This window comes from Oryzias melastigma, linkage group LG24, assembly GCF_002922805.2.
Source record: "Oryzias melastigma strain HK-1 linkage group LG24, ASM292280v2, whole genome shotgun sequence".
Taxonomy (NCBI): Eukaryota; Metazoa; Chordata; class Actinopteri; order Beloniformes; family Adrianichthyidae; genus Oryzias; species Oryzias melastigma.
In genome coordinates this window covers 20,152,134-20,161,700 of record NC_050535.1, presented here as the reverse complement: position 1 = coordinate 20,161,700, position 9,567 = coordinate 20,152,134, and the positions used below count along the sequence as shown (strand labels likewise).

The following is a 9,567-nucleotide window of genomic DNA, read 5'->3' as shown; positions in this document are numbered from 1 at the left end:
TACGATAACTGTGATTTAAGGTCTGGATGTTGCTGCACAAGCGTTGAGCTTTCCTCATCTGAAGCTTCTGTAGCGTACCTGTGTCTTCTTGAGGGGAACATCTGAAATTTGTTTGCCTGCGAGCATCTGCCATGCTTGCTGAATGTGTCCATACAGACGAATCCCGGCCCTCCGGAGCCGACTCTTTGCCATCGACTGGGCTTTGGACCGGACTTCACTGTAGATCATCACAGGTGGCTGTGAAGCTAAAGGATTCTGTGGTGTTTTTGCCAACACTCCTGTTCTGGGTTGGACCGTCTCAGTTTGTGAGGGCGTTTCCTCTGTGGACGACTTCTCTGGACACGCAGCAGGTGAGATCTCCTGAACCAAACCCATGTGGGTTTTGGGAAGCGGTTTTCCATCCTCTGTGAGCTTACTCTCACAGCTGTGAAGATCTGCTGTGCTTGGAAGGGATGTCTGGTACAGAGTCTGCAGCATAACCTTCTCAACATGTCTGGTCTTGGCCACTACGTACAATCCGGTCTCTGGCTGAACTGCTTCCTGATGAAACTCTCCAACGTCATGCTGGAACCCAAGATCCCCGAACATTCCAAGAATTTCCTGGATCCATAAAAGAAGACAAAAAGTATTGATCAAGTTTACTAAAGAGTAAGGCTGAAGCCTGCAAAAGGGTAACTGTGGTAAGTAGGGCTGGGAATCACTTGGTACATCACGATACGATGCGATACTCATGATAATCGCAATACTGCGATAATTGATAAAAAACGTCTCTAATAACTCACATTATATAGAACAACGCTTTTTTTTTTAGGAAAATATATCCCCAATTATTTTTTAGCTTGAACATAATCATAATAAAGAACTTGTGTCTTATTTTGTACAATAAATAGTACACACTTGTGCAGATCAGCAATACTATGTCTTTGACAAGCATTGACACCAATTGAATTGGAATCATCTGTAAAATATCAATAATAGTAAACATGGACAGCAGAGCCACTACTTAGAGCAGAATTGTTGTAAACAACAGGCCAAAAATTAAACAGTTCAAGTAGTGGTGCTCACAACAGCCAGCGCCCCCTATCTACCTTCAAAGGAGCGCCTCATTAAAGGATGATGAATGTAACGTTTTACAGCTTCTTCAAACAAAAATAAAAGATCAACACTTGTTGAGAATCGATCGGGAATCAATCTCAGGACTAAATATCGTGGTATATCGCAATATCGATATTTTGGCACACCCCTAGTGGTTAGATGGCTGTAAAGTCACATTCTGACTGAAATAATGTCAATTCAGTGGCCTAGTTTTTTTATTTTTTGCAATACTGATGCCTCCATGTTGATGTCAGACATCATCAGTAAGCAGGAATTGGTCCGAGTCGGCTCTATTCAACATTTCTATGGCAACCACTCTCACCAGTCAGGAATGAGCTTGTTGGAAGGCCACACCCCCACCACTAGAAGGGGTCAAAGGTTTTGAATGTTTGACGTGAGAACCATCAGGCACCACTTTCTTTTATTGAGGCATCTGATTGGTCAGTCTGTAACTTTAACTTGTACTACAGAAAAAATTGTAAAAAAAATGTTATTGAGCAACTTTGTCTTTCTGACAAATATAATGACTGAGTAATAGTTGTTTATTACTCTATGAGGATCTATGGGATTTTGGCTTCTTGGAACGACGGTACTTCCTGTTTGGTACCCAAGAGGGGAGGGGCCACTCAGTCCAATTCTAATATACAGTTAATGGGATCAAGCAAAACACAGGATTAAAATTTCGGCAGCTCTAATCACCCCAAATTCAATTGATTGCCAAGACAACATTGTGCAGCAAATAAAGTTATTGTGTTCTAGTGTAATGAGAATCTGTTTTCATACAGGTAAACTTCATTTATTACACCAAAGCTGATCTCTTACTGATAGTTTCAGAAACGATAAATCATGGAAACTCGGCTGGTGATAATGAATCCCTTTCCAGTACCTGGCAGTGAAACTCTGATGCTGAGACCCTGCTTTGCAGGAAGGACATCCTGAAGTGGAACGTGGAGCGTTTCTTCAGGTCTTCAACATGTTCCTGCAGACGCTGTCTCTCAGTTTCCACCTCCTGTGCTAGCTGCCACCCCTGAGAGACCATTGCCTGGTAAAGAGCAGAAAATGTAGCTTTTATTTCCAAGGTAGAGATCTATATTATGCAGTACCACCAGTGAGACGGTGGAGATGATGGAGCTGTGAACAAATCATTCTTCTAACAAAAGCATAGATTGGTGAGGATAGTCCTAGCTAATCCATAGTGGTGTCTTCACACAGACGTCACAACAGATTAACATTAAACATGCTATATATATATTGTAGTTTTTCATGTGCCCATTGTTTCAAGGAGGATCAGTTAACCATTGACTATTTGTCCAAACATAAACATTGAATCGTCCCATTCAAGACACAAGTTGATGACATTCGTGATTGGAATTTTATGCTTGTAGTACAATCTATTTAACCCATACTTATTTGAGCTATTAGATCAGATAGATGTATAGGCTCCTTAATAATCCCTTAAGAAATTTAAAAGTGGTCAAGCAGCTTGTTGTTGCAAATTCTATAAGTTGACTTTGTAGTTGTGGCTCCACTCTTTGGGTAGGCCACAGAGCAATAAACCAGTAAAACCAGCAAGAACTCATGGATTGCCGATTTTGGGACTACCATACTTTTATGGTTATACCTCAGTGCCTTTCGGAGAAAATACAGTTCAAACTGAAGTCAAAAGGCAAACAAAAGCTTTGTATTTGCTGACTTTGGCTGTCGTCTCAGGTCCACGGGCTCCTCGGTTCCTCTTCTCCTTCAGCTGGGTGTAACAGTCCGTAGCCTCTGAACTCCAGTGATCTAACTTTGCCAGACCTGCTTCCAGTCTGGAGGCAGCTCGCAACATCTCCACACAGGTCCTCTCTGCTTCTACAAGCATCTGTGAAGGAATCAAGGAATCCAAGTGTTCATCACAACTTAAATTACCATATTTTTCAAACCATAAGGAACAAAAACGACAGTGCGGGTCATGATCTGGAATGCCTTATATATGGATTCATTCTGGTCGTGTTTGCCGATGTCAAAGTGAGTTTGAGAGCTACATGACATAAAGTCAAAAAGTCAGTCTAACGCTAATGTGAGTAATGTGTAGCGGTGTCAGAGTATGTTTTTTTTTTTTTTACTTTACACTAATAAGGTTGGTAGTTACCATAGTTGTAATAACGTTTGTTTTAGCGGTATTTGTCTGTTGTCGGATACCACTTGACCAGGGGTACGTTTGAGGTTGGGTATGTGAATGTCCCTTGGGGCAAATGGAGCATTTTCTGCATGTCGCAACTCTCCCTGGAAGACGTTGAAGATGTTTACATCATTGGATTAATGATCTCCGGCTTTCTGGATAGATCGGAACCTGGCAAAGTGGCTTACAGCCAAAGGTGGGCTGGGAGTGCTTTACAATGGGACACTGAGAGCGGAACAGACTCAGAATTGGATTGGAGACCGAGGTCGATGCTCTGTTTACCTGCATGTATTGTATCAAAGTCTCCCTTGGGAAGCTGGAAACCATCTTGGAGCGAATTACAGCCCGACTTGGAGGAAACCCCCAAAAATCGACCTGATCAGTGAATTTTCCGTAGCAAAGCAGCACCTGGACATTCAGCTGTGTCTGCCTGTGCCTAAACAATCTTCTCTAATCAGGAACCCCCGAGCCAAGGGGACTCTCTCTTGGACTGAACCAAAATAATCTGCTGAAGGTGTGATAATCTGAGCCCGTTGTCTTGGAAACCTGCATTCATCCCCTCTCCATGACCCTTTCCCAAGATTTTAACACCTTGGTGACAAATTTCAGCATCTTCATCAGCCAAATTCAGCTTACAGCATTCACGCTATAATGCTATAGTTCTAATTAATTAATTATGTTAATAAGTCACGATTTTAAAGTTTTAAAAATGTTGTTTTAGTCTTCAATAAAAGTTTATCCTGTTTGACCCGCGACCTAAGGCGGGTTTAGGATTTTGGCTCCCTGTGCGACTGAGTTTGACACCCCTGCTGTAGAGCGTTGTGCGATGATGCACGGCCGCCGCCAGACTGGACGTGTGAAGTCTGTTTGTGTGGACCTTTCGTCTATGTTAAATCAATGTCCTTCCATGATGATGTATTTTTGCTTGTACTTCAGTCTATGCCGTTCTACTGCGACACTGATCGTAGACTTTTGATTTTTGACATCATTCCTGTACCCTCCTCATGTGTCTTTTCTGGGCGATTAGCGCCGCCAGATTTGCGTGGCTGCTGCCCACTATTGGGCAGTATGTCTTGTAACTGTTGTCCACCAGTTTCCCTTGGGATTAATAAAGTATGATTGATTGATTGATTGATTATGAATATGCAAAGGCTTCTATTATGGCTAACGTATAGCATGTTCCACACAAGTAGACTTTCTATGAATGTGTTAATAAACTCCAACTGACAGACATATCTCTGACTCTCTTGCTTAGTGCGCCTCATAGTTCCTTATATATTTCATAAGTTCAAAAATAGACCATTCTCGATGCGTCTAGTGCAGTTGACGAATACTTAAGGAAGACATTTCGACATCCCAGTTTATACCTTTAGAGTTTTTTGCAGCTTTTCTGCATCTCTTGTCTGAAAGTCTGGAGAGTCCATTAAAGATGAGCTGTCCACCGCAGAGAGCTTTTTCTTCAGTGACTGCAGAAGAAAACAATAAATCTACTCACACACAACTTCCAGATATTTCCTCCAATTCATCAACTATACTAACCTGCAGTTTCTGTATGTTGTCCTTCAATGGGACAGAAGCCACTTCCACTGGTTTCCTCACAAGCAAACTGGCCTCCTGGATCATGGAGCTCAGTGCTTGAAGACTCATGACACGAGTCTCTGATGGCACCTCCTGAACAACAAGCATTGCCCACTGCTCAGGTTATTTCATTTTTAAACATTAATATCAACTGCTGAATGTGATTAACTGCATGAGTTCTTACAAACACTGTCTTCTTCATGCGCTCAGCCCATGACTTGTTGACTTTGCTGAGCTGTTCCGTCAGAACAAAGCTCGTTGACGTTTCAGTCGCTTCAATCAGAAAATTCCCGGCCTCATTTAACTGAGCGTGGCGTGAAGTCCACTCGTTCATGCCCTACAAAAGAGGGAAGGGTCAAAGCTTTGAACCAGAGATTGTCGCCAGTGACAATAACACTCTTCACTATTCTAACATCCATAAATCTCTAACCGTTTATGTCAGGAGTCTCAAACTAAATTTACCTTGGAGCCACTGAAGGCTGAGTCTGGACCGTACAGGGTTCCATTTGGGCCAAAAATATGTTTTTACTGTCTATATCTTTGGTCCATTGTCTATGTCTACTGAACAAGTTTATTGAACATTTGTTCATGTCTATATAGAACTAAACAATACCTTCTGCGTGTTCTGTGAAACGACAGGAGCTAACGACTCTAGCAACTGTTGCTAAAGACTTTTCTGACATCCAACGACAATAGCAAATGCAAAGCTTCAAGCATAAAGCTGAAACATTACACAGCGAATACAAAGCTATCATTAAAGAAGCATGGACATGCAGAAAATATTGCTTAGTATACATTGAACTTTCATATTAAGGCGGGGGTGTCAAAATGTTAACTTGGGAGCCTCAAATGACCCTTGGGCCACCAGTTTGAGACCCCTGGTTTATGTGATCAATGTGAATCAGCTGATTCTGGAGAAAAGTGACTTTTCATTGCAGATTTGCACCAATATGCAACATCAGAGCAAAGCTGCTTTTCTCTGCTTCAGAAAGCACTAGAATTATGCTAATTGCGTATATGGTTAAAGAGTTACAGTCGTTGAAAGAATGTAAACACTGGAATTATATCTGCCGTAAAAGACCCACTCTGAGGAAAACTTTGTCAAACTTAAAATTGTATTTCTGAGTATTTTTTTATTCATATTGTTGTGAATTGGAAGCAGACAAAAACATCCATCCATCCATCTTCTTGACCGCTTCTTCCCTTTCGGGGTCGCGGGGGTGCCGGAGCCTATCCCGGCCACTGAAGGGCGAAGGCGGGGTACACCCTGGACAGGTCGCCAGTCCGTCGCAGGGCGACAAAAACATTCAGTTTGAAAAAGATCTGTGACAGAAAATACGCTGGTCGGGCTACAAGTTTCCTGCTCTGCTTCATTTTGACGCACTAATTTCCATCTGAAGTCCTTTACTAAACAATACATTAAGCCTAAACGTTATAAACATATTTACCTATTTATTTATTTTTAAAGAAATGCAATATAAAACTTACAAATTTAGCTTTAAACTGTGTGGCTTGATGGCTCCAATATTGCTATTTCTGTTGCACTGGAAATGTAAACGGAGAGCTCTCAGCAATGGGGAGGGGAAAGGGTTAATCATACAAAAAAGACCACTGGGAACGTTTTAACAAAACAGATCAAAAGGTGCTCAGAGTGGGACTTTAAAGGGTAACTGCAACCGTTTGACGTCACTTTGAAAATATGTTGTGTAATTTCTGCAACATTACTCATATCCACTGTGCAATTTCTTCCTCTTTTTTTTCTTTTTTTGTATTTTTATCTCCGCACTATAACTTTGTTTTCTTTGTAAATATGTAAAATGTCTAATTTTTCTAATTTTCTATCTGTAATGCTGCAGTAACCCTGAAATTTCCCCACCGTGGGACGAATAAAGGACTATCTTATCTTATCTTATCATATCTTATCTTATCTTATCTTATCTTATCTTATCTTATCTTATCTTATCTTATCTTATCTTATCTTATCTTATCTTATCTTATCTTATCCGCGACCCCGAAAGGGAAGAAGCGGTCTGGAAAATGAATGAATGAATGAATGAATCTTATCTTATCTTATCTCATCTCATCTCATCTCATCTCATCTCATCTAATCTCATCTCATCTCATCTCATCTTATCTCATCTTATCTTATCTTATCTTATCTTATCTTATCTTATCTTATCTTATCTTATCTTACCTCTCCCTCCTCAACAGGACTTTGAACCTGCAGATGAAGAACGGCCAGGTGTTTGTTGTACGTCTTCCACGCAGTCGCCACTCTTTCCATCGTCCCTTTGACGGTGGTCACGGCCTGATTAACCATCTCGGCTTCCCGTTCAGACTCCTTCACCTGACGGGTTACATGCTGGAGCTCTTCACCTGCAGACAAAATGGCAGGAAAAAGGATTCAAATGGACCCAAAAATCTCGTTTGAGCTATGATATGTGATATGAACCTAGAGAAGGTTTTCCGCTGAAAGCTTTCGCCTTCTCCTTCAGAGTCTGGAGAGCATCCATCAGAATCAAGTGCAGACCTCGTCTCTCGACTGTTTCCTACACAAACAGAAAAACAGTTTGTAAAAAAGTTCACTTATTGTTTCCTAAAATAAAAATAAAAAAAAAACCTTACATGCCAGTCCAGCAACAGAGCGTGAACGGACTCCTCAGATCCATATGGACCTTTCCACGCCTGGACTTTAGCACCGATGTGGTTCAGGAGGTCCAGGACGGTGTGCAGGGATTCCCAGAATTCCAGCTTGATTCCGTCATACTTAGCAGTGACTCTGATGTTGGCCAATCTAACGTCATATTGAAATACATTAGGGTTTTATACCGGTTTGAATAGAAAACGATCATTTCGCACCGATTTCTTAGCTCATCACGCTTTTCAGGAGGGACGACTGCATTCCCTGAAGGATCCCTGTTTTTGAAAGATTCCAAAATGTTGTTGTAATGACTCATTTCCTCAAATAAAGTCTGGAAAAAAAGAAGTTATTGTCTGTTATGTATGTTGAAGAACAACATCATCAGCGTATGGGATTGTTTTGATGTAACCGATCTGACCTTCAGTTTGTCTTTTCGGACTCTTGCTTCTCTGGCAGCCTCTGCGTGGTTTGTTGATGCATCTCCATTTTTCTGTAGCTCCGCCTCTCCTCGCTGCAGCCACACAACAACTGAGTCCAGAGGATGGGGAAGACTCTGGTCCAGGTCTGCTTTGTACTTCCCCAACTAAGAAGTATCACAAGTTAGCAGCCAAAAATTCAAGACTGTAAAGAGGTCATGAATTCTGTCACCTCTTCCTCAAGATGATCCCACGCCGTCTTCAGCGTGAGCTGCTCCTGTCTCAGCTCAGCATTGCGTTTTGTTGTGGCCAGAAGACTCATCACGGTTCTTCTCTGCTCAGCAGAGTTAGCAAACATCTGAAGCACCTAAAGAAATAAATCCAGAACAGATTTATTTATTCCACTCCAAAGTGACCAAAAGTGTGTGTTGAGTTCTCGCTGTCCTCCTCACCTGATACTTGTCTGCATAACTTGATCCCACAACAGCCCTCCAGGATTCTGACAGATCCTGAGCGGTCTGCTGCAGCCAGCAGATCACCTCCTGCACACGCTGGCTCAAAGGCACCTGGAGATGCACAAGCAGAGCCGTCACCCGTTCAAATCCAGACTGGGTGAAAGCTGACTCTGGAATGATTGGAAGGATGTTTGTTTCATGGAGGAGAAGCTTGTACCTGACGCACTGAGGAGACAGCAACTGCTGGAGTGATGTGAGCAGGTAAGCTCTCAGGTGAGAAAGAGGAGGGAAGCTGAGGGAAGAGCTGTGCCACCAAAAGGTCAGAGTGTGAGGAGAATCAGACAGATGGAAGAAGAAGATTTAAGGGGTCTGAGCAGAAATGGAAATAATAGAGATGTTCCACAACTCAGCTCACACAAATTTCTCAGCAACTGTCAGCTGCATTGACTGCACATTTTAGCAACTGTGGCTGCTGCTGCTTGCAACTTCTAACTCTCTTTCACCCACATGAGTAGCTAATTAATCTTAATACAATTCTGTTGCAAAAAGTAAATTCCAAAAGTTGAATAGAGACATGGAGTCATTCGGAGTACGTAAGGATCAGGAACATCTTTTTTACTCAGGTTTCAAATATCTGCTTGACTCTCACCTGCAGATGGTCATCAGGTCCTGGCATGTCACTGGAATACTGGAGGAACTGGGCCACGTATGTCATGATAGATTTCTCATCAGGATCTTTAACATCAACATCTAAAGCCAACCAAATCTATCAATTTCAAATTCCTCATAACAGTTACAACCTCAAACACGCTTTTCTTCCATTAACCTTGAGGCTCCAGCAGACGGGGGATGTGCAGCTCCTTCTCAGCCAGGTGAAAAGCTTCTTCCAGGTTCTCCTGGTTGCTCCTGGTCTTCACCAGTGAGAGATCCAGCAGCTGTGGTCTGAGAGAGCACAGGATAGCCAGGAAGACCTCTCCGCTCCTCCAGCTTGCCTTGAAATCCTTCACACTGATGGAGCACTGAACTCTGAACAAATGGTCATCCATCATGTCACTGTTTTCTGGATGTTCAAGCACCTGATAGAGCTTAAGGAAAAAACCCACTTCTGGCATTGGTCCCTGACCCACATCAGCAGGGCTTTCTTGGCAGAAATGCGGAAGCGTCTATGAAGAGGAGAGGTCCGGCCTGCAGGAACTGGACTGCCCGGGATCGGACTGCCGG

At 42.4% G+C, this 9,567-nt stretch overlaps 2 protein-coding genes across 2 annotated transcripts; both read right to left on the bottom strand.

Moving 5' to 3' along the window:
* Positions 1 to 54: 54 nt before the first annotated feature.
* LOC118598203 lies at positions 55 to 2,134 on the bottom strand. Its single transcript, XM_036210672.1, has 2 exons — positions 1,982 to 2,134; positions 55 to 600 (listed from the first exon to the last, which is right to left on the bottom strand). Exons 1-2 carry the CDS (start codon positions 2,132 to 2,134, stop codon positions 55 to 57), a joined length of 699 nt encoding a protein of 232 aa, XP_036066565.1.
* A 2,613-nt stretch (positions 2,135 to 4,747) lies between these two features.
* On the bottom strand, positions 4,748 to 8,847 carry syne2a (spectrin repeat containing, nuclear envelope 2a). Its single transcript, XM_036210671.1, has 3 exons — positions 7,029 to 8,847; positions 5,019 to 5,171; positions 4,748 to 4,927 (listed from the first exon to the last, which is right to left on the bottom strand). Exons 1-3 carry the CDS (start codon positions 7,152 to 7,154, stop codon positions 4,748 to 4,750), a joined length of 459 nt encoding a protein of 152 aa, XP_036066564.1. The 5' UTR covers positions 7,155 to 8,847.
* Between the last annotated feature and the right edge of the window lie 720 nt (positions 8,848 to 9,567).